This window comes from Xiphophorus couchianus, chromosome 7, assembly GCF_001444195.1.
Source record: "Xiphophorus couchianus chromosome 7, X_couchianus-1.0, whole genome shotgun sequence".
NCBI lineage: Eukaryota > Metazoa > Chordata > Actinopteri > Cyprinodontiformes > Poeciliidae > Xiphophorus > Xiphophorus couchianus.
Genome location: NC_040234.1, coordinates 22457302 through 22482201, shown reverse-complemented (window position 1 = coordinate 22482201; position 24900 = coordinate 22457302). Strand labels below are relative to the sequence as shown.

The following is a 24900-nucleotide window of genomic DNA, read 5'->3' as shown; positions in this document are numbered from 1 at the left end:
ACTCACTGCATCTCTGGATAAAGCTGTTTATGTAATATGCATATTGAATTAATTAAGCAATAAATTGGTTGTATTACCAGGAGGCGAAGCAGCTACAGCCATATAGGGCGCCGCCATGGTAACATATAGAATAGAATAGAATAGAATAGAATTACTTTATTCATCCCAGCAGGGAAATTATTTCGCAGTTACAGCAGCATAGAGACAAGACACACAACAACCACCACTGAGTAGCAATTGTAGACAATAAAAATAAAATATGACATGCTGTCAATATAAAAAGCAACTTAGAGCAGTCCTTGCAAAGATTCAAAAAATGCAGATACAGTATGTATATGTAAATATATGTACAGCAAGTGTGCCACAGTGCAGTTGTGCAAAACTGGACTGATTAGTGCAGAACAGTGATTTAGCTTTTATTGTACAGTGAGATGGCATGTGGCAGGAAGGATTTCCTGTATCTGTCCCTACGACAGCGGAGCTGGAGCAGCCTATGTGAGAAGGTGCTCCGCTGTCTGTCCACTATGTTGTGGAGAGGGTGCTGTTTATTGTCCATAATAAACAGAACATTTTTCAGTGTCCTCCTCTCCACCACAGTTTCCAGGGACTCCAGCCTTAGTCCCAGTACAGAGCCAGCTTTCCTGATGATTTTGTCTAGTCTATTAGAGTCGCTGGCTCTGATGCTGCTTCCCCAACACACAGCAGCAAAGAAGATGGCACCGTCAACAACACTGTGATAGAAGGTCTCCAACATCTTGCTGCACACATTGAAGGATCTCAGCTTCCTTAAAAAATAGAGTCTGCTCATCCCCTTCCTGCACACAGCGTCAGTGTTAGATGCCCAGTCCAGTCTGTTGCCGATTACAACTCCCAGGTATTTGTAATCCTCCACCTCCTCCACCACTTCCCCTTTGATCTTCAGTGGCCGTGAAGGTATCTTCTTCCTTCTGAAGTCAATCACCATCTCTCTGGTCTTACTAATGTTGAGCCTCAGGTGATTCTGGTCAGACCACTCCACAAAGCTGTCCACCAGTGTCCTGTACGCCCCCTCCCCTCCATCCCCTCTATACCCGACAACCGCTGAGTCATCAGAAAACTTCTGTAGGTGACATGACTCAGAGTTGTACTGGAAATCAGTGGGTGTACAAGGTGAAGAGAAAGGGAGAAAGCACAGTTCCCTGTGGAGCTCCTACGTCACTGACCACCACATCAGACAGGACACTGCCCAGACGGACAAACTGTGGCCTGCCTGTCAAGTAGTCAGTCACCCAGGAGATCAATGAGTCGTTGACACCCATCCTCCGCAGCTTCTCACCCAGCAGCAGAGGCTGGATGGTGTTGAAGGCACTGGAGAAATCAAAGAATGTGATTCTCACAGTGTCTCCTCCACCATCCAGGTGCGACAGTGCTCGTTGCAGCAGGAAGATGACGGCATCGTCAACTCCTAAGTGGGGCTGGTAGGCAAATTGCAGGGGGTCTAGAAACGTCCTCACCTGAGGCCTCAGCTGGGCCAGGACCAGTCTCTCCATGACCTTCATGACATGAGATGTGAGAGCAACTGGTCTGTAGTCCTCTGGGTCGGCTGGCCTTGGCTTCTTGGGAACAGGAACCACATATGATGTCTTCCACCGCAGCGGGACTCTCTCCAGCCTCAAGCTCAGGTTGTACATGTGTGCCAATACCGGGGCCAGCTGGATGGAGCAGGTCTTCAAGATCCGTGGTGTAATGCCATCAGGTCCTGCAGCCTTCCCCTGGTGGAGACAGCTCCAACTGTCTCTCAACCTGGCCTGTAGTCACCGTTGGCTGGGGGTAGGTGTTGTTGTCTGCAGTGGAGATGGGGGAGGAGAGGGTGATGGGGGGCTGAAGGAGAGGTGGTGTGCTGGAGAATGCCGGTAGGTGGATTGAACAACAGTCCTGCAGTGCCTCAGCTGCCTCCTGTGTCCACCTCCTCACCGTCCTGATGCGCACAGGCTGCCTACTCACTAAGGGAACATACTTGGGAGTCATCCTTACCAAGATGTGGTCCGACCTGCCAAGGGGGGGCAGGGCTGTGGCGCTGTATGCATCTTTGGCATTAGCATATAGGAGATCCAGCATTTTGTTTTCCCTGGTGGGACAGTCAACATACTGCTGGAAGTTGTGTAGCGCTTTGTCCAATGAGGCATGGTTAAAGTCACCTGTGATGACCATGAAGGCGTTCGGGTGTTGAGTCTGTAGTTTGGCTGCAGTAGCGCTGATGACGTCACAGGCCACCACTGCATCAGCTGATGGGGGAATGTAAACAGCGATCAAAATGGCGGACGTAAACTCCCTCTGCAAATAATACAGCCGCATTCCCACAGCCAGAAGTTCAATGTCCGGGCTACAATCTGTTCCTTCACGTTAACATGACCGGGATTACACCACCTCTCACTCACATAAAGTGCATTCCCGCCGCCCTTCTTCTTCCGACTCTTGAAAAGGAAAATCCAGGGACCTCCACGCTGCAGTCCGGAATAAGCGAGTGCAGCCAGGTTCATCTTCAGGTCTGCAACCTGACCCTGCAAAGATTTCACTGTTTCCTCCTGTTCTTTGAATTTGGAAGCTTGCTCTGTGTGACTTTTGAGCTGCTCCTCATATTTAAGTCTCACCCTGTATTCTTCAACCATTACTTCTATCAGACCTTTATTGCGGGAGGCATATTTTTCAGCCTCCCTCTTGAAGTAATCCAGCTGTTGAAAATGCTCTTGTCGGCTGTAACTTTGGAAGAGCAAGAAACTTTTGATCCATCTTCACGTTTGACTTGCAGGTGACGTTCTTTTTCCAACATTTTTTGCAGTTTTTGAATCTCCTCCTGCTGTGATTTCACTTCAGCCTGACATGCAATCCTTTGGTCTCTTTCCTCATGGAGTTCAAAAATCTTATTCTGCAGTTCTTTTGTAAGATCATCTACCTGCTTTATGAGATCGATGACGTGTTGGCTAGTCTCTTCCACTAAGGGGGTGATCTCGAAGCCAGCAGAGGAAATTGTTTTCTGCTTGACTTCCAATGATCTTGGACTCTCAAAGTCGCCGGAAGGACTTGGTTCCCCCTGGATCTCTGCTGATTCATCTTCCGGCTCACTGTCATCTTCAAAAACAATGATAGCGTCATAGTCAACTTGGATGTTGAGCTCCATCATGTCGACCCATGAAAGCTCAGCTGGAAAAGCTTCAGGTTCACAATCTGCTGTTGCTTATGTCTATATTCTGGTAAATTCTTGCTGGGTGACCAGACGTCCTCTTTTTCCCGGACATGTCCTACTTTTCAGACCTAAAAAGATGTCCGGGGGGAATTTAAAAATTGTCCGGGATTTTGGTCAACTGCAAATTACGTAATCCCTGAGTGCGGGCAGCCCTGTTCTTAATCAGAAGATGGCTGTCAGTACGCCAACAACATGCGAAAGCCCCTCTCGCCCCCCCCCCCCCCGCTGCAACGTGTTCTGGTTTCCCCAGCAACCGCAACCCCGCCTCCCACCCCCGCTGCAGGTTGTCCGGGTTTTCCCAAAGTAAAATATGGTCACACCCTAGATATGCACCTTTATCTTGGCTTTTCTCTATTCTTCCTCTTTTTCTCTCTCCCTGAAGAATAAGTTATTTTTTGCGACATTGGTTTGCTTGGTTATCTTCCACCGGTGCTTTGGAGGTTTGAATACGCATTGAACGGCAGCTCAAATCACTGGTGAAACATTACCTACCGCAGCCGCCAGGGGGAACACAAGAGCAAGTGATTTTTTTCTTTTTGCCCATATCAAAATAGGTTTCTACGTGATTAAATATATACTAATGTAAATTAAAATCACAACTTTATAATCAAATTTAAATAAGAAAAGCAGACTACAGTGATGATAAATATATGGAAGGAGTCTGTGAAGGGAGTCGAATGCCCCTTCATTGAGTAGAAATTCAATATAATAAGACAACTGATTGCAAAAGGACAGAGCAAGTGTATGGAGTTTTCAACCCCTAATTTCCTCCATGTCTCTCCTCAGAGAAAATAAATTTTTAAAAATGAGATGAAAGGAATTATAAGTGATGGAGTTTTGTTTTTATTTTTATTGTTAATCACTTCAGGACAAGTCAGAATATATCTGTTGTAGCTCTACTTCTGATTACCCCATGGGTGGTTTTCTAATTCTACACTATTTTCATTTGTCGTCTTTACAGCTGCAGTCTTTACAGTGCAGAAAACACTGGCTACCGTTCAGAAACAGTGGTAAAAACACATTTCACTGGTGATAACTCAAGACTCTAGATTTAAAATTAAACTGGTCACCACTATGCCCCTTTATCTGTAACACACTAAAACTAAAGCAGAATACTGAAAGCCGGCACAAACAGCTTCTTGGTCAGTTTGAGTGAATAAATCACAGAGGCAGCTCTGAAATGCATAGCAATAGGAACGCAGCAGATTTTGGAATGGGCTTTTTGAAAAGACAGTCACATTTTTAGTATACTGGGCTGTGTACCCGCCCATACACTCCCACATAAATCCACACCAAGAGGACAGGCTATCAAACGGAGAGGATGGTAAGTTTTACACAAGCAGAACATTTCAATTACTCAAATATAGTACAGAAAAAAAGTTATAAGAAAAAGGACAAAATAATGCACAATGACAAACACCTACACAGAAATGAACATTAAGATTCAACAGCCGCCATAGGACAGCCATGCCAATCAATCTGCAGGTCTGACCAGAGTCTGCTTTGAATATACAGTATATGAACAATCAATCTGCAAGAAGTCCTTCAGCTGAGACAGGAAATGTAGACCTCAAGGTCTGCATTTAGAGAGGGAATCTTTAAAACTTCTTAGAAACTACATGCATCACACAGAGCAGAATCTGCAAACCAGAAGCCACCAGAACCAAGAGCGCATACGATGCTGAAGTTATGGGAAGAAGGAAGTGCGACCTTTAGTGTTTCCCTTAAAAATGTGGGTAAAACTTTGTTGATGATCTCCTAATGTCGGAAAAACAATTTTGAAATGGCAATATTTAAATAACAAACGCAATAAAAATCAATAAGTTTGTTCATGCGATAATTAATTATAAAATATACAGCGCCACAGATAAGCATATTCAAGGTTGAGTTTTGTTTCTATATGAAACAATCTGTTGAATTTTACATGTCAAGCTCATGTAGAAATTATGAATTTTGAAATGATTAACTCTGACCTGTGCTGATGCAATTTTAATCTCTAAAGAGTCAACCTGCAGGCAAGGCAGATTGTTAAGCTTCCAAGTTTTCACACCAAGTAGCTCAGCCAGACATTTAAAAAAGGAAGAAAGAAAACCTGTCAGCGAAGCAGAGAATAAGAAACTTCAGGGACACAAACTAAGCTGTCAGCATTTGGCTTTCAGCTGCTGCTAATTTCCTCCACTGCATCCATATGATTCACTGCTGGAAAGTAAACAACAAAAAGCTTAAAACAGCAAACACAGCTGGGCTTCACAGCAATGTAGGTGTCAACAGTGCTCTGTCCAATTAATGGGGACTTAATGAGAGCTAATAGTTCCAACTTGCTGGCTCCTCAAGTTTTCAGAGCATAGGTCTGAGAAAGACCAGTGTGCTCCAAAATCAAGACAATTACAAGAGCTACTGTAGGCATTTGGTTGACACTGACAAATATATCTGTTACTCAACTCAACCAAGGAAGAAGAAATACAATTAAAGCCGCAAGCGGCGTGGGGTGGCCCTCTCAGCTCAGCGCCGCTCCGGCCTATTGGCCACCGCGGGGGTTCTGGCACCGCCGCCCGCCAGCCACCGCAAACACTCTCGCACAGTTCCCGGGCCCGTCCGCCAGGCGATACGCATCGATGCTCCCTGACGCTTCCAGGGAAGCGTGGGGGAGCTTCCCCGGAAGCTCAGCTGATGCGGCGAGAAGATATAGCTGATGGATTAACTTAGGGGGCGCAGTGGAGTCAAATTACAATTCAATGCCCTCCTCAATGTAAATTAGTTTTAGGTTACTGAAATGTCTCTCCCCACCAGCAACAGTCATAGGCAACATGCAAAATATACATGAAGCAATCCAGACTTCTCAAAACATGCTATGTAGTTGCATTTTATTCAAGCTGCTGTATATAACTTTAATAAAAAAATATGTTTTCCCCATATTTGTTAAAGCTGTCACCATGTCGTCTGTTACAGGCCCAGCCTCAGACACCAGCCTGTTCTGGACTTACCAAGGTAACATGTCACAGTTTGTTATGAGACAGATAATCTGTGAAAACAATCAATCTCCTTCACCTCCTCCTTGAGCTGCTATTGCTAGCTAAAGTAATGCAACATTCCGGCCAAAACAAGCAATCAGAACCAGTAGGAGGGTCTTAGCGCTGTCAATCAACCTCCTTCACTCACTGCTAAATGCGGAGAAACAACTTATCATTACAATAAAATCATTTATCTGCCGTCACTGGTAGCTATGCTAACTAGACTGAGCATTTACAACAGGTTATGCTAGCTGCAGCATAGCAGCGAGGGGCAGGAAGGATGAGCAGCCACATCAGATTGTGATTGACAGCACTAAAACTTTCCTGCCACTGACTGGTTGTTTTTAGCACTTTGAGAAAGCAGAGGAAATAGATTTTTCACAGATAATCTCTCATACCATACTGTCACAACATAACGACAGTTTTAAAAATATGTGAACAAAAAATATTTTTATAAAAGTTACATACTGCAGCTTTAATTTCACTCAGGCGAGGACGGGTCAGGAGGGACTAGAGCTGCTGCTGACTGACTCATCTGTTGTTAAGAGGTAAAAGCTACAGGGACATGTTAAATATATGAATGTCTTGGTACTTTTTTTCCTTAATTCATTAAATGCTAGTTAAATGGAGGCAAACAGTCTGTAGCTAAGCTAACTAAGCTGAATGGTTGATAATCTCGCACAGTCTACCCACCTCTCTCGGAGAAAAACTGGGTGATAAAGTGACACTCTTGCCTTTTTCTCTCTCTCTCCCTCTCTTTATTTTATTTTTATTTTTTTTGAAAACCTGATTTTATAATTTTTCTTAGTAGCATAGTAACTACCACAGTCGTTTGTGTCTTCTCCCCTGCTGGTGAGGGGTCATTAGAATTGTCATAACGTTTCCCCCTGGCTGGCCTGGCCCTGATTCTCCATTGTAAAACTCACAGAAGGGATGATCAAAGCCACTTTTTGAAAATATTTCCTGTCATTTGTAGAAAAGAAAGCTTGAAAAGGAAAATTTTGTTAAAATTGGATCTGGTGTGAAAAATCTGAGTTTTTATTTCGAGCCCAATTGCCCAGCCCTATTGACAGCACTACTCTGAGTTTATAAAATAGTGATACAGTTAAAGCCATTTTGTGTGTAATTAGCATATGCATGTGTGCAGGCCTGTGAAAAGGACTCTCAGTGTGGAGGAGGGACGTGCGGTGCAGTCAGCTTATGGATCCACAGCCTGCGTGTGTGCATGCCTATGGGACAGGAAGGAGCCGACTGTCACCCTTTGAGCCACAAGGTGAGAGACTTCAGAAGCATCATGTCATATACAGTATCTGCAACAACGTGTTGTCATGGTGATCCTGATGCAACTTTTCAAGTGTTTTCGGCATATAATGTGTTACTCTGTAAGCACTGCTTACAGAACATTGTATTTTATACTTTGTTTCCTACAACAGAGTACTAGGTCTACTCTAAAAAAATTTAATTATGAGAATAAAATTATAATATTGTGAGAATAAACTTGCAGTAAGTAATAAAATTATGAGAATAAAGCTAATATAATACAAGAATATAATTGTAGTATTAAGAGCCATAGTTGATAGGTATTTTTCCTTTCGAACCTAAATAAAAGAAAGAACCACAGACAACGTATATGAATTTCACGTTTAGCTTTTGCAAAAGGAGAACGCTCTGCCAATTCTTCCTCCGAACAATCCACAGAGCATTCTGATCTGCTCTCACATGAGCTGCTGTTTTTATTGTCAAAGAAGAACAGGCAAGGGGGCAGTCAGGAAACACAACAGAGGTCGTAAAGCTTCTAACCCAAACATCTAACAACCCAGTTCCAGATGTGATATCTGATCAAAGGTCTGAGCCCGGTTCAAATCTCGGTCAGTACTGTCAATAAAACAAAATACGACTGTTCACAGGTAGCTACTAAGTTAGGAGGTGTGTAAAGTTGAACCGACAGCAGTGACCTCCATACACACGTAAGGAAGAGAACACTTTAAACAGAAAATCACAATGATCTATAGGCTGAATGTGCACTAAAGTAAGAATAAAATGATAATACCAAAAAATCTCTAACAATAGTATTAATAAAATATTATTAATATTTATTATTTATTTATTATTAATAAGGTTAATTATTATTAATTATTTAATTATTAAATAGTATTAATAAAATAGTCATAAATGTACACAGAATAATATAATAAAGTTGTAGTACTATGAGAAAAATAACATAATATTACGAGCCTAAAGTTGGAATAATACAAGGATAAAGTCATAGTATTACAACTGAATTCTTGAAATATCATTTTCTTTTTGAAATACTATGAGTTATTCTCATATTATCCTGACTGTATTCCATAATACCACTTGTATTATTTTGACTTTAATCTGGTAATGACTTTATTCTCATATTCTTTCGGCTTTATTCTTGTGCTACTTTGACTTTATTCCCAGAATATTATGAATTTATTCTTGTAACACTATGACTTCATTCTTATAGTGCTTTCACTTTATTCTCATACGAGTTTATTCTCATATTGTGACTTCTTGTCATTTAATGACAGTTTTCTTTTATTTTGTTCTTAGTATGGCCCTCATAGTTCATTAGTTTCCTGCTGTATTGTGTAAAATCGTATCCATCCATAAGTATCCATGCCAAGTATGAAATACTATGAAATTTTGACATGAAAAATGTTAAGACACTTTGTAAAGGGCATCTAATATCTCAAGTAAAATGAGTAATTTTTCAAACTAGAGCTGCATCTGCTTCTCCCCTCATAGGTTCCTTTCTTTGGGAAAAGACTCCATCACACCTGTCCCTGCCTGCCCAACCTGTCCTGTGTTGCCATTGGCCAGGGAAAAGCCAAATGCCTCTCACCTTATGAGTATCCAGAATATTTCTTCTGAAGATCAAAAGACCTTGCCTTGTACATCTTTACTGTATGACTTTGTGTTGCCATGAAAACCACCTTCCACTGTTTTTCCATCCTTCCATTTTCTTCCGCTTATCTGGAAGAAAATGGAAGGGGGTAGCAGCTTAAGAAGGGATTTAAAGACTTCCCTTTCCCCTGCCACTTTGCCCAGCTCCTCCGTGGAATCGGAAGTCTTTCCCAGGCCAGCCGTAAACACAGTCCCACCAGAGTGCCCTAGGTCTTCCTCTAGGCCTCCTCCACTGTTTTTGTATTACCGTATATAAATAGAGGTGTTGATTCTTCTGGAAGTAAAGCGTTTCAACAAGACGTTACAGCTGTTATTTTTGTTTTTCTATCTTTACTGCCTGATCTTTCTCTCTTTTACCATTCTCTTTACATGTTTGTGGGTTTAATGTGACGAAAGTTGAAAAAAGATCAAAGTGTGTACCTTTACAAATGGAGGCGTAAACAAGCTATCTTCATAAAACCAGATGCTCTGAAGGACTGTAGGCAAACCTTTTTGCTCCCACTCATAAAGGCATGAACAAAAAACATTATTCTGTTGAAAATTACATGACACGCTAAGTAAATGAGCACCTCTCTGACCACGCCGTGTATAAAGAAAAACCCTGTGGGCGTTTTAATTGGTGTCTGAAGCTGAATAATAATCTGACCTTAAAAGCAGATGGCCTCTCGCTAGAAATGGTCATGTCGAAATTATTCATTGATGCGTAGTGCTCTGAGGCATTTCGTTTCTCAAGGTGAACATAAAAATTACATTTCTTTCAATTTCAGTTTGAAGTGATAACTCATTCAATTCAACACCATACAGACCCATTCAGTAGATTAGAATTGAAAAGTCCATTCATGTCAAGAACTTTATCACAAAGCAAAACCCTATATAGATTAAATACACTGATTTTTGTTTGAAAGACTTTATCTCTTTAATTGAGATGATATTCTACTTATAGCTCATGGCAACATAACATTTAAAATTAGAATATTACATCAGACCAATAAAATAATATTTTTAAAACAAAAATGCAGCTTTAGTGAAAAGTGTTCAATGGTTGTCAATTTTCAAAAACTACTTTTAATCTGACAAATGAGCTTCACTGAAATGCACATTGTAATTTAATTAAGATGACTGTGCTAAAAATAAAAATCTTCTGCAGCAACAACTGATGTGAAGTCTTATTGAACATTTACTACGATTTTAGTAAACTACTTTGAAAATGCAAATGAGGAAAGGGCATTGGTAACATATTGTTTTTGTTAGACTCATCGTCTTTGTTCCTAGGTTGTCAGTTTCTAACGCTCAGGGAGTTCTGTCACATTTAATGAGAGCACCTGAGCATCAATTACTGATGAGAAGGAGGTATCCAATGTGTCAATATGTCACACAGAGGGAATCTGACCAAGTGTCCATATATGATGAGTAGGCAATGAGAATGTGTTGCAATCTATCAAACACAGTTAAAGAAAGAAACTAGAACATTTCTGAAGAAATTTAAACGGGGCCTACCAAAGTCATATTTACCACTCTTTGACAGCGCACTCGACCATTTTTCCTTTGTATACTGTATTGTTAAATCTCTCTGCCATAAAAGTTTAATATTTGACGATTCACTACTCAAATTATAACTTAACACGTTATGAAATTGAGAGGCTGTGTGTCAATCACGTGGCATGCTAATATAGTTCAATGTATCATTTTCTACAGTGTTTTAAAATTGTGAGGTAACACAATCTGTAGATATTTCCAAAAATTCACTCTACCTTCAAATCAAATGTCTGAGTAAGTTTGTTGTAGGACATGAATTGCCCATACTTATACAAATCACCAGTGGTGCATATGTCATGTGAATGCCACTGCCTCCAAAACAGGTGTTTTACCAATACACAAATATCACTTTCAATACTTAACCATATCATCTATAGCATATCTAGCAGCAACTTGAGCTGTTGCTTCCCTTACAGTGCTCACTTAAATCCATTTGGAGAAATAGTCCACAAAAACAAGGATATATGCATTTCCCCTTTGAGTGCGGGGTAGTGGGCCAATGTACTCCATACCCGTGTACTCCCATGGTCCATGGCTGTGGTTGGATTGGGACCATAAGACCTGCTGGTTTTCCCTGAGTTGGCTTAGTGGTTTGGCATGAACAACATGACACCACATATTTTTTACATCAGAGTTCATGTTTGGCCAGAAGAATCTGAGTCGCAAGCGTGCCAGAGTTTTTGCAATGCCCAGATGTCCGGCTGTAGGATGATCATGGTAATACTTGAGCAGATAACTACAGAGTGCAGTAGGAGCAAAAAGTTTAATCTGCTTGAGTGGGTGAAGACCACACTTTGTTTTTGGATCAATGAAATATAAGAGTCCATCTTGTACAATGTGCTGTTGCAGATCTTGGTTATCCTCCTCACTCTGTTGGTCATTTTCGAGTTGACGGAGCAAGGCGCCTATGACTGGGTCCTCCAGCTGCAACTGACAAACATGAGGATGGTCCGACACAATCACAGAAGGCAGAGAGCGAAGATCCATGCTTCCGATCATGGCATAGGGAGGAAGAAGATCAATAGGTGCATCCACATCAGGGAGGGAGTTACATGAAAGGGTATCGGGCACCTTATTACATTCTCCAGGTTTGTGTATGATGCTGAAGGCGAAGAGACCACCTGGCAAGCCTACCAGAGGGATTGGGTCGAGACATCAACCACTTGAGGCTGCTGTGTTCAGTGTAAATAGTCACATGTAAACCTTCAACATAGGGATGAAAATGTTCCAATGCCCAAATAACAGCCAGACATTCTTTTTCCGGCGTCGAATAGGGCTTTTCTGATTTATGCAGAGCACGGCTAGCAAAAGCCACAACTACATCTTTGCCATCCTCATCCTTCTGCATCAATGCTGCTCCAAGTCCAGCACCACATGCATCAATGTGGATGAAGAACGGACACGTAAAATCTGGGAACTTGAGGACTGGTGCCGAAGTTATGGAATGTTTTAGAAAGTCCACAGCTGCTTGGCACTTGTCATTCCAGTTGAACGTCACATCTTTTTTTGTGATAGCGAAGAGTGGCTCTGCATGACTGGCATAGTCTTGTACAAAGTGGTGGTAGTAACCTGTTAGGCCAAGGAACTGTCTCACCTACTTTGTAGTGGTTGGCACTTTAAACTCAGTCACAGCTCTCACCTTGTCGGGGTCAGGATGAATGCCAGATGGTGTAACACGGTAGCCGAGGAAGGTGAATTCTGTAAGGCAGAATTGACATTTGCTCAGTTTCAATGAGAGGCCAGCAGATTTAAGCCTGCTAAGGACCTCCTCTAGGTCAAGTATAGAATAGAATAGAATAGAATAGAATAGAATAGAATAGAATAGAAAAGTACTTTATTCATCCCAGCAGGGAAATTACTTCGCAGTTACAGCATAGAGACAAGACACACAACAACCACCACTGAGTAGCAATTGTAGACAAAATAAAAAATAAAAATAAAATATAACATGCTGTCAATATAAAAAGCAGCTTAGAGCAGTCCTAGCAAAGATTCAAAAAATGCAGATACAGTATGTATATGTAAATATATGTACAGCAAGTGTGCCACAGTGCAGTTGTGCAAAATTGGACTGATTAGTGCAGAACAATGATTTAGCTTTTATTGTACAGTGAGATGCCATGTGGCAGGAAGGATTTCCTGTATCTGTCCCTACGACAGTGGAGCTGGAGCAGCCTATGTGAGAAGGTGCTCCGCTGTCTGTCCACTATGTGGTGGAGAGTAGATGCTGCTCGAAAGTTGGTGATGCGACAACAATATCATCCAGATACACTGCACATGACTTATAAATCAGGCCAGCCAGAACATTGTTCATAAGTCGTTGAAAAGTTGCAGGGGCATTACATAGGCCGAAAGGAAGGACTCTGAATTGAAACAGACCACAATGAGTGATAAAAGCAGTCTTTGGTTTAGCCTGTTCAGCAATGGGGACCTGCCAATAACCTCGAGCAAGGTATAATGTTGTCAGAAACTTTCCTCTTGATAAAAAGTCCAATGATTCATCCACTCGTGGGAGTGGGTAAGAGTCTTTCACAGTCAGCTGATTTAGACCCCGGAAGTCAACACAAAACCGTGGTTCACGGGGGGGGTTTGTTCACAATGACTACAGGAGATGCCCATGGTCCATGGGCAGGTTCAATGCTGTTATCCTTTAGTATCTTTTGTACTTGTTCTTCAATGATTTGCTTTTTAGCTGGGGAGGTGCGGTAAGGTGGTAGGTTAACTGGCTTTGCATCCCCAGTGACGATGACATGTTCTGCCAGAGAAGTGCGACCTAGGTGACCATCAAACAGATCACTGAAGTTATCTAGCAACTTTACCAGTCCTCCTTTTTCCGCAGAATTTAAGTTAGCGTCTTCAACTTTTTCCTTAAGTGAAACCTGTGGAGTGTTCTGCAGAGTCATTGTTCCACACTCAAGATCAGCCTCCACAAAGTCGTTTTCACAGGGTTCATCCAGAAATGGGGGATTGTCATCCATAATTACTGTTCTGGTTGGGACATGAATTGTTAGCGAAGTGCGAGTCATAAAGTCCATCCCAAGAACTAAGGGGGATGACAGGTCCTGCACTACAGAGAAGCCGTGGCGCATACTTCTGACATCATTAGAAATACTAGAGTATCTTAAAGAGACACTACACAATTACAGCTGTTACAATCTCCACAGGTCCCTCTGCCTCAGGAAAGGCTAGAACATTTTAAAAGACTAAAAGGTAAATTTTACAAAAGTAAAAATCAGACGTTTACTTCGTTTCAATTCGTTTCCCGGAAACGCGCTCATCTCTTAGCAACAGCTTAACAACAAATATTGTTATTGTCCAAAAAACATAGGATTTCTTCCGCTCTTTTGAAATGTCTTAACACATAATTGTTAATAAAACATAAGCGCTTTTGAAATACTACTTATCTGCTTAGACACAAGAAATTTACAGTAGGTAAATTTTACAAAAGTAAAAATCAGATGTTTACTTCGTTTCAATTCGTTATAAGAAAACACACTCATCTCTTAGCAACAGCTTAACAACAAATATTGTTATTCAAAAAACATGGGATTTCTTCCACTCTTTTAAAATGTCTTATTATAATTGTTTATGAAACATAAGCACTTTTGAAATGAAGCCTAGGCATAAATTCAAGCTGCCAGACTCTCTTCAGCCTTTCGGCATCATCAATAGCCACGCCTCCGCCTCAGCCAACCAGCACTGGATTGCCGCTCCGCTCCAGCCAATCACCATGCAAGAGCTCCTTCGAAAGGTCAAACAATCTTCTGGGGGAAGACCACCCTGAGCCAGAAAGATGCATTTAGTTCAGTGTCCATGAGATGATATTCAGAAAGGATTTTTTTAATTAATTGATTTTAGTTGCCTCTGGGATAAACACTTTGCATAAAGTCTGTAATGTCTGCCCATGTGCACCAGTCAAGTGTGTGAATTATAACCTGTCAAAATGACCGACGGGCTACAAATTTTATTTTATAAAAAAAATAACCAGTCAAATATGGACAATATTCCTTTAAAGTGACCTCTGAATGCAAGCCCCTTTTGAGTGGTGAATAGGAAAGACTAAGAATACCAATAATGATGTCTGCAAGTAAATATCCGTAGAGCCTCTGTACCACTGTGACAAACTCAATCTGCAGTTTCATGCAGAAACAAACGCTTCTGCAGGTGGGTGTTTAGTTTTTGCATTTAGAAAATATGAAAATATTTGAAATGCAGGCAGGTCAAAAAAAGAGCATATCTACTCCTGTGAGCAGGCATGTGGAAATTGCAGCAGGAATGAAAGGACTGCGGTTCAATCCTTTGCTCACTAAAGCAAGTAACACTTTTACATGTGAAAGGCTTAAAAAGCGTGCAGTTTGTGTTAGTTAATGCCACAGTATTTACCGAATCAATAGGCTGCTACTGCCTCAGGAGAAAAGGAGCTAATGATGGTGCGGAATAAAAGGCAGGTACCACACGGCGTGTGCCGAAGAAACGTGCAATTACCTGCTGAATGAACATACTGCTGAGAACGGTGAATGAGAGGCTTTTTGGAGATTAAACTCACCCCCCTTCGTTTGCCACCTTCAGATTCTGCCTCTTTAGTTTATCTACGGCTTCTGTGCAAAGTTCATCTGCTCCTGTGGGCTCAGTTGGGGCGTGTGGAGAAGGAGCAGAGGACCACCAGTTGCACTGCATATCTATCAAATCTACTTCAAATGGTGCATCTTCAATGTCAAATCCAAGACTGTAGCAAGAATTAGTCATGGTTCTAGGCAGTGTTTTTCTGATTATCTTCGCTTTTGTCCCTGTCAGTGCAACACAAGTCTTTTTGATTCTGACCTAAAGGGCTCTGCCCCAAAATCTTGTTTCTTTCCTGCAAACGGCGTTACCCAGTCTTCCTTTTAACAAGTAGTTAGGCTCTAAAACAGAGGTAAAATTACTCTGAACTGAGATCAATAGTAGCCACACAGGCACACCCACTAGAAGGAAACAAATGCATCTAGTATAACACTTTCATTCTATTGGCTGAGAGGTTGCCAGGCAACAATGATCTTTTGTTCCAAGCACCAGCAGAAAATGTTTTGTAAGCAAGCAGAGAGGTTTGCAAGAGGAGATTTGATCCAAGCATAGACAAGTTTTGACCCTGAGGAGAAACGTTTGAGAAAGAACAGTGAATATTTGAAAGAGAGCAAAAGTTTTGAGTACAAGCATTATACGTTTTGAGAAGACAGACATGAAGTCCTGCTTTCAAACTGAAAATGTGTGCTCTTGAATTAAAATTCCCCCATATGTCAGCATATTAGGACCATTGTATATGGAGCCCTCTAGGGGACATGGACATTTTTTCTTCTTTTACATTACCTTGCAATGCTTTTGCGTTACCTCGCAAAAGGTTTTGAGTTTTCTCATAATGATGTACTGATTAGTTAAAGAGCAAAAGTGTTGCGAGGGAACTCAAAAGAAGATTTTTTTTCTCATGTCCCCTACAGGGCTTTGTAATTGTAGATAGAAATAAAGGAAGATTAAATTTCTCCCCAAAGATTCAGAAAGTTTTAGATTGATAGAAACCATGGAAATTTCTATGTTTGAAAAGTCGAACATTTTAATTCCTTGTTTTTTGTTGAATTTCCAAACTCTGTGGAAAATCTGTATTTTTGAAAAATCTGTGTTGGTGTGGAAATGGACTGAACATTGTTCATAAATGATACAAATTGCTCCTGGTTTTCAATTAAGAGTTCACAAAACACTGAACAGTTGAAGAAATTAGACTTGGGGTGAATATTCAACCAATCAGAAATGTGGGCCACAGTCAAAGCTCCTAATCTTAGGGAGATGATAAACTGAAAGTATCATTACCCTCCCAGGTTTGTTCTGTAACTCAGATTTCGCCTCTTAATCTTCTATTTTAGCCCTAGTTGCTGTAGCAACAATAACAGTTGTTGAAGACAAACAGACCTTGATTCCTAGGAATTTCTCTCAAGTTTTTTGGCCCCGAAAAAAGGGCCTTTATCCTTTCTCCATGTACTGGAGACTCACATCTCATGAGTCTCCAGCACATGGAGAATTTTATGGCTAAAATTGTCATGGCGATTTTAGTGGTAAATCCACACAAAATCAAGCTCATTCTTAAAAATAGAACATAGTAAATTAATCAATACATTCTTGGAATCAAGATGCATCTAAGCTGGCATGTCAATAGAAATTAAAGCTAAATAGTTTAATAATTACCCCTTATTTCAATATTTCTTTTTAGTATTTTTCATTTATGAATGATTTAGGGGCAGTCAGCTGATGAACGAATAAAGACCATACAATATACAGAAACTGTTCAGAACAACTTCAAACACAGTTGACAACAGAGCCCAAGAATTGTATATTTTCAATTTATTTGCTAGGAAATGCAAAGTTGTTTTCAAAGCACCAAATTGTTCAGAGTCCCAGACACATCCATGGAAAAAGGGACGCTGACTGGAGTGTGTATCCGATTGCAACCAGTGTAAATCAACCAGTCTCTTGATGCAACTGATGAAAGAGTTTGCTAAGTATTTTCAAAGCGAGTTTGAAAACTTTGCTCTACACAAAGATTAGATGATGGAATATACAACATATTTAAACTAACAGCTTGAAATAAGGTTAGAAAAAAATGGTGACAGGGATTTACAGTATTTACAGCAGTTATTGGTATTGCATTCATTCACAAAAAAACAAGCTCTACATCTTATGTTGGGTATTCAAATGTAAAATAAAATCTGTCACAGATGACAAAGTTGGCGCCACAGAGCTGCCCTCAAGTTGTAGCAGATAGCTTTTTAAAACTATCTTAAAAACTCTGTAGATTTGTATTAACCGCTGAAAAAATTAATATTGCTTGTTCCTCTACTTTCAAAAACATTACTAAGTCCACAAGGGACAGAAAAGAAAAAATAAATAACATTAAATTACAACTGTTAGCATCTCCTAGGCTCTTGAGAAGTTGGCTCAATGACTTGAAACAAGTCCCACGACTTGTTTCAAGTCATGGGAAATCATTTCAGAATGTAGCCAAAAGACAGTGGCATGTGTTGCTGTGGAGCAAATCAAAATCCAGCCAAGGAAGACTTGTCCTGAAACATCACCTAGTCTACATGCAGAAAATTCTAATTAACTCATGGTGTCCTTCGACATAATGTTGCGTCATACAGGTCCTTTGTTGCTACCTTCATTGCTAAGCTGAATTTTAAAGTTAAAGTGTAAAGTTAGTATACAGTATAATAAACGTTTTAGGATTAATATGAGTAAAAGGTTTGTCCAGAAATAAAAATGTATAAAAACTAAAAGTGAGTTTGCCTTCCCCATCATTTTCACAGTCCATCCTTTCCTGTGTTTAGGGCATATTGAGAACACGTTCTATAACAGCTAAGCTACACACACAAGAACTGCTGGGTTGTTTTTTTTTATTATTCAGATGTTGGTTTTATGCTGCTGGGACAAAACTTTAGTAGTTTTTTAAAATCAAACATCAGGCAAAAAACTCCAAAAACCCACTGTTTGTGTTGGCCAAGAGAGCAGAATGAACAGCATCATTCTTCACCATTTTGTACATTTTGAATGACCTAAAGAGATGTCACCGAGCTTCTTCTCCAGCATGAAATAAAAAATGTTAAGATGGTAAAGTTACATGGTATAATAATATTAATTTCAGTTGGTTGGCGGGTTATTGACACGCCAACCAACTGTGTGGTTGGTGTGTCGCACTAGAGATCTAGTTTGTTTCCTTAAGCTAACATTAACCTTTTAGCTGCTAAGTAGTTGCTGCAAGCTAATGTAGCTAAGTACAAGATTCATACTTTGATTGAGAACCAGGTCAGTATATAGAAGCAAAATTTTAATGTCATTTTTTAATTCTGTTATTTCATTTGGTCAGATTGTGACCTATTCTTGGTTTTGTTTATTAATTTTGTTATCCATAGACTGTGGGGCAATTTGCTTCATTTAATAATTCTTACCTACATGTTGTGACTATCATTCATATTATACCTCTTACCACTTCCATTTTGCATGTAAAGAAATTTCAAGCCAAGGTGCTTAAACAGTCAGATTTTGTTATAGTGACAAACAAAATAAAATTGATTTGTAAAAATTGTGAGAATACCGACTCTGGCAAACAATAATTCACAATGTAAAAACTAGCATCTTCTTCAGAGCTTTCGATTAGTCCTAAGAGTAAAAGGTTTTTAAGGAACCTGAACTTAATTTGTGTGCTTGTGATTCTAAATTTAAGGGTGTTTTCATACCAGTTAAGACGAACTTCATCTAAGACAAACTATGGTTCTTTCCACCCTGTGGAGTTTGTCTGGGTAGATGTGAACATATTGTTGACAATGAAACAACTGTACCAGGACTGTTTTGGAGGAGGCGCTCTCAGTACTGTTTCAAATGAACTCCAGAACAGTTAATTTATGGTCTGAATGTGATCCGATCTCAATGCAACACGGATATCAGGTGTACACTGCAAATTTGAGTCAAACAGCTTCCCATAGCCAGGTTTGAGCTGCACACTGTGTGATGTGTAAGAGTAATAAAAATTGGCTAAACATTTTTTTTTCATAAAGCATAGAACTGTATGCAATTTTCAAGATGTCTTCTCAAAATTATTTTGTAGACAGGGCTGGATTTACAAGGATGTGGGCCCTGGGCTGGAGCCAGTTTTGGTGATCTATTCACAACAGAAAAATTGTCTCACTAAATCAAATTACAGAACATTAATACATAGTCCTACAAATGAGCAGGTTTGGATTGATGCATGGTCGGTTTAATACATCCCCTGCCAATATTTTCATGCTGTTTCCAAAGAAATCTACTAAATTCCCTTTTCAAACACTTGAATATTGTTTATATTAATAAAAACTCCAAAAACATTAGTACAACTCCCCTGGTAGCAGTTTGTGAGTTTTGTATCAAGTGCAATGTTTGCAAAGCATGTATTTTTTAAAAAGAAAAATCTTTGGGCTGCCCCCAAAAAATCAGGGCCTTGATTTTTCTGAAATACCCAGAAACACACTACTGATATGATTAAATTATCTGTATTCTCTATAAGCTCAGCACACAGAATATGCTTCCTTTGTTTACATTACAGACACAACTGACCAATATTCAGACTGGTTTTCACTTTTCACTTTCACGGAGAAACTGAACAAAAGGAGAAAGTCACAAGCAAAGAAACTCAACTGATTTGGACAAAACTTAAGAAAATATAAGTGAGAAAAAGCCCTAAAATATGTAGAATGGTGAAATCTGAACCTGACCAGTTGGACATTTGTAAAAATGTCACATTGGTGAAAAAACAAAAGGAAACATTTTCAAACTTTTTCACTGTTAGAATCCACTATTTTGACAAAAGTCTCAAATAACTGGAGTTATCAAACCTGGATTGGACTTTCCTACACTGATCAGATTCTTTCAAGTGCATTTTGTAAACATTAACAAAAAATTGTGGTTGTCCCATAAAGTTGTCACACTCCTGTTATGTACCTATTTCATATTAATAACATGGTGTCATAATTACAAACCGTTTCTTTTTAACTTGGGAGTAAAAAGACAGCTTACCAACATGAACCTTATTTATCTGAGAGAATTTTTAAGCATGTTCAAAACTTGCAGAATTAAATTTATTTGCATTTTACGTATGAAACTTATAGACTTTAGATTAAAATCTTCCCAAATAAAATGTATACAGACCACTTTGATTAGTTAAACCCTACCAGTTTGTTTTTATCAGTGTAAGCTGGTTAAATAACCCAAACAAAGTCCCTGTTTGAGCAAACTTACACACATCCGGTTCATTTTGAGTCAGCAGTTTTTACAGTGCATAAATGTCAGTCTTTGGCTGTATATTTGGGGAGCGGGGCCTAGAGGGTTCATATGATGCAGTATGGCTCCATGGGTGTCTGTGTTCCCAGGCAGCAGGAAAAGCAGGCTCTGAGTCTAACCCGCAGCTCCTTATTGAACATGAAGCTGATGATGGGGTTGGCCCCCGCCTGGGCGAAGCTCATCCACACCGCGGCTGTCAGGTGGAGCTCCGGGATGGGAGCCCCGCGCACGAATATCCTCAAGTAGCATGCGCTAATGTAAGGCGCCCACAGAACGAGGAAGGCCAGCGTGATCAGGAAGTACATCTTCCCGATGCGCTTCTCCGTCTTAAACTCGTCCAGCACCAGCAGCCTCCTATTGCCAGGGTGCGACGCCTGCCGGATGCCCACCAGCGTGGGCGGCGTCGGCCCACGCCCGAAGCCAGCGATCCAATTGGCTGCAGCTTGCCCGGTGGCTCCGGGCCCATGGAAGGTCCAGTTCTGGCTGATGGCCGGCACCAGTTGGGCTGGCTTCATCTTGCGGTGGTCGTAAACGAAGCACAGCATCTTCACGTAAACCACGTGTGTGGTGCCCACGATGACCACGAGCATCAGCATGAAGCCCAGAGTGTCGTTGGACTTGACGTAGCGGTGCTCGAACGTGCACTGCTCCTCCTCGGGCACGAACTTGTAGGTGCCCACGTCGAACACTGGCGGGAAGGCCATGGCCACGGAGAGGGTCCACACCATGCAGATGACCGCCACGCACGTGCACAGGTTCATGCGCTTGGAGTAGAAGCGGTGATGGGCGATCGCCATATAGCGGGTGACGCTGACGCAGAAGAGCAGGAAGGCGACGTGGAAGCAGAAGAGCACCGACATGAAGGCGACAATTTTGCAGCTGAGCGCGCCATACGGCCAATCGGAACCGGCTCCGATAGACACCATCACAAAGGGGAAGCAGACGGCCGAGCGCAGCACGTCGGCCAGACACAGGTCCAGCAAGAAGTAGTAGGGAGCCTTGTGCAGTGAACTGTCCTTCAGCAGCAGCAGAGACAGCGACGCGTTGCCCAGCAGACTCGCGCCCATGATGAGCCCTAGGGAGGCCAGCTTGACCGCAGAGGCCGTGGATGCATAGCTGTGGAAGGACGCGCTGCTCTCCCCGAACTCTGTTGTGTTCGCCATGAATGTTGCGTATCTCCCGCATCAAATCATCGCTCCTGCTCGCCCCCACCCAAAAGGGTTTGAGTGGAAATCATAAATAATAATAACAATAATAATAATATAAACCGACTCCTAAATAGAATCCATCTCGATGTGCTGTAATCCGAACCTAAAAATCAAACGCCAATTTCTTCTTCCTCCTCTTTTTATCCCTCATCTCAGAAGCGTCCGGTGTAAGAAGAAAAAGCCCAATTTTCCCTTCCGTCACTCATCGCCATGGAGCAGAAGCGGCCTGCCTGCGCCGGGATTATTATTATAGCCTACACCATTTTCAGAGGGCGTCCACACAGCCAGGCGACAATCTGCTCAGAAAGCGCATCCCAGCTTCCCTCCACCAATGGCGTCGGAGCTCAGAGGTTCGCCTCTCGTGCAGCGTCCTAAACCTGCTGCTCGAATCACGAATGAACTGCAAATGTTTCTGTGTTGCTTCATTTTCCTGCTGCAATCAAGGAGAGGTAGTAGAAGCGAAGGGAGGGAGGAGAGGGTTCTAACGAAGCATCACGCGCGCGCGCAGCGGGATCAGAAGAGCTTGATTTTTCCACAGATTATCTGTCTCATAACACATTGAGACCAGAGGAGAGAGAGAGCATAGCAGCTGACAGTAGATTGAAAAGAAGACAGCATGCATTTATTTCTTACCATCGTTAACATACAGCCTTTAAAACCACGAAATAAAATCTGAATATTTTTCTAGGAAAACCCTGGTGCTTTGAGCCTTAAGTTTAAGTAATACTGCCCAGATATTTATTTCTATCTACTTGTTCTCAGTCATCCAGAACATGGCAAGTCCAAAAAAGGTTTAAAAATAAAACAAGGTAAGTTATAATTTACATAATGCATAACTTGTATCGAGAGACACTGAATCAATGTTCATGAGGGATTTTTTAAAATGGGTTACTCATTAAATCTTGTTTTTAATGCCTTAAATTATTGTAAAGGCGTTGTAAGATCAGTGACACTGATCACAGGAATCTATGAATAAAAATTCAAATTCAAAAATGCTTTATTGATTCCAAAGGGAAATTAAATGTTGTACTCGTATTAATTCATTTTCTTCATAGAGTTATTGTAGATAACTGATGGCAGGAAAGATCTCTTGTAGCAGTCTGTAGAGCAAATCTTTAAAAGCTTCTGACTGTAGACACTGTTTTCCCAAGACAGTCTCATGAAGAGGGTGACCAGGGTTGTCCATAATTTTCTTGATTCTATGAATAATCCTTCTTTGCATAATAATCTTCAGAGGTGCCACAGAACAGAACCAGCTTTCGTTATCAGGTTATTGAGCCTTTTTATGTCCCTGGCTCTGATGCCTCTGCCCCAACAGATGATGGCAAAAAACATGACGCTCTCAACAACAGACTGAGAGAAGATCTGCAGCATCTGATATCATATCATTCAAGCTGCAGACTTGATAGAGCCATGTCCAATCAGCTCCCCAACAGCCAAACAAACTTTCTCCACGCTGCATGGAGAGCCAGTACCCACCTTGGTGCCATTCTTCTGTGTCAGCGTGGAGAAAACCTCAGCCATCCGCCAGACACACCTGACGGCCACATCCAAACTAATAAAAACCTCTTAAAATGTGACAAACTTAAAACGACATAAAATCGCAACTCAATAACTAACATAAGCATCCAATGAAAAGCAGTAAAAAATATGGGGTTCCATTTGTATCAAAAATAAGTAGAAGTCATATGTGTAAATGTTGTTGATCTATGTTGCTGCTATGTGTCTTCGGTTGATGTCTATGGTCTTAATGCTTTATGGATATGTCGATGTTGCTGCATATAGATGTTGCATATGTGGGTGATGCATATATCTACAGTATGTTGCACATGTGTTTGCTGCATATAGATGTTGCATATGCCTATTTTGCATATGCATTTGCTGCATTTATAGATATGTCTCTAGCTGCAACGTGGTTATTACTCACCATCATCTTGTCAATTCATCTGCAGTAAAGCAGTGAACCCCTTGCAGTTGTTTTGTTGATGCTATTGTTTGTTCAAGTAGTTGTCTGAATGTCTTTAACTTCTGTGATTGGTCAATGATGTTGTTCCATACTGTTAGTTCATGTTGTTGGTCCTTGTCCTTGGTCAGTGTTGTTGTTGCCTGTTCTCTTCGCCATTAATAATTTTTGAAGTAGGTCATGTCTGATCAAAGTGTTTATTTGATGTTACAAAAATGTTGGTCTTTCAGTATCAGTGGTTTCAAAATGCTTAGATTTCTACCTCATATTTTCTTCAGGAATTAATCAGGTCAGCTAAGGAGGTCGAGGGGGTCCTGGTGTTACTACCAGGGGGGTTTGCACCGCTGCTGACAGATCCGAAAAAATCCACCCCACAAGGCCTGGGCAACCAAAACAGTCTCTGTGGTTCTGAGCCTACTAAGAACATCAGCATCACTAACAGTGTTTAAATATAGATTTATAGAATTGTGTGAGAGGGGCCCAGGTTAATTGGCCAGCTTAAAATCAATCACTGATTATTGGCTATTATTTGCTGTACCGGTAATTATTTATTTATTTAGGCTGTTCAGATAACAGTACTCACTGAAAATATAGTGTTACGTTTGGCGCCGGTACAGCTGGCTGCCTGCAGACGCAGCTCCCGTCGTGTGTGTTTGTCTGTGTACATGTGCTGTAACCGATTAATGATCCGTGCTTGAAGAACCCATGGATCATCAATTGGGCTTTCCACAATGGCTGGATGTGGTTCTGTCAATGTTCTCCATGTTCTTCTGCTACTTTTTCTACTCTGGGTTGCGGAGAACCTCGCCGAACGGAGTAGCGGCATTGTTTGCTCGCGTGAACGGCTGATTGCGCTGTGTGGGCCTCTGCTGCTGCCCGGAGACTGGCCTGTGGTCCCGGAGGAGTTACGGAGGAGACGACGGGGCTGCGGGTCTGGAGTTAAACGGAGGTAGAAGAGGAGATGGCGCAGGCCAGCGATACCGGCGATTATTGTGGGGAACGTGAGGTCTTTGGGAAATAAGACAGACGAACTCACGGCGCTGGTCAGGACCCAGAAGGAGTACTGGGAGTGCAGTATCTCTGCTTCACGGAAATCTGGCTGCACTTGCTTATTCCGGACTACAGCGTGGAGGTCCCTGGATTTTCCTTGTTGCGGGGGACAGGGACTATTCCAAGAGTCGGAAGAAGAGGGGCGGC

The 24900-nt window shown here is 41.4% G+C and overlaps 2 protein-coding genes across 2 annotated transcripts; one reads left to right on the top strand and one right to left on the bottom strand.

Annotated features, from left to right (window-relative positions):
- Positions 1-6156: 6156 nt before the first annotated feature.
- On the top strand, positions 6157-9464 carry prok2 (prokineticin 2). Its single transcript, XM_028021937.1, has 3 exons — positions 6157-6211; positions 7365-7507; positions 9007-9464. The coding sequence occupies exons 1-3, from the start codon at positions 6157-6159 to the stop codon at positions 9130-9132; spliced, it is 324 nt and encodes a 107-aa protein (XP_027877738.1). The 3' UTR covers positions 9133-9464.
- A 7586-nt stretch (positions 9465-17050) lies between these two features.
- On the bottom strand, positions 17051-24397 carry gpr27 (G protein-coupled receptor 27). The gene has a single exon (XM_028024388.1). It carries the CDS (start codon positions 21693-21695, stop codon positions 20580-20582), a length of 1116 nt encoding a protein of 371 aa, XP_027880189.1. The 5' UTR covers positions 21696-24397; the 3' UTR covers positions 17051-20579.
- Positions 24398-24900: the final 503 nt, after the last annotated feature.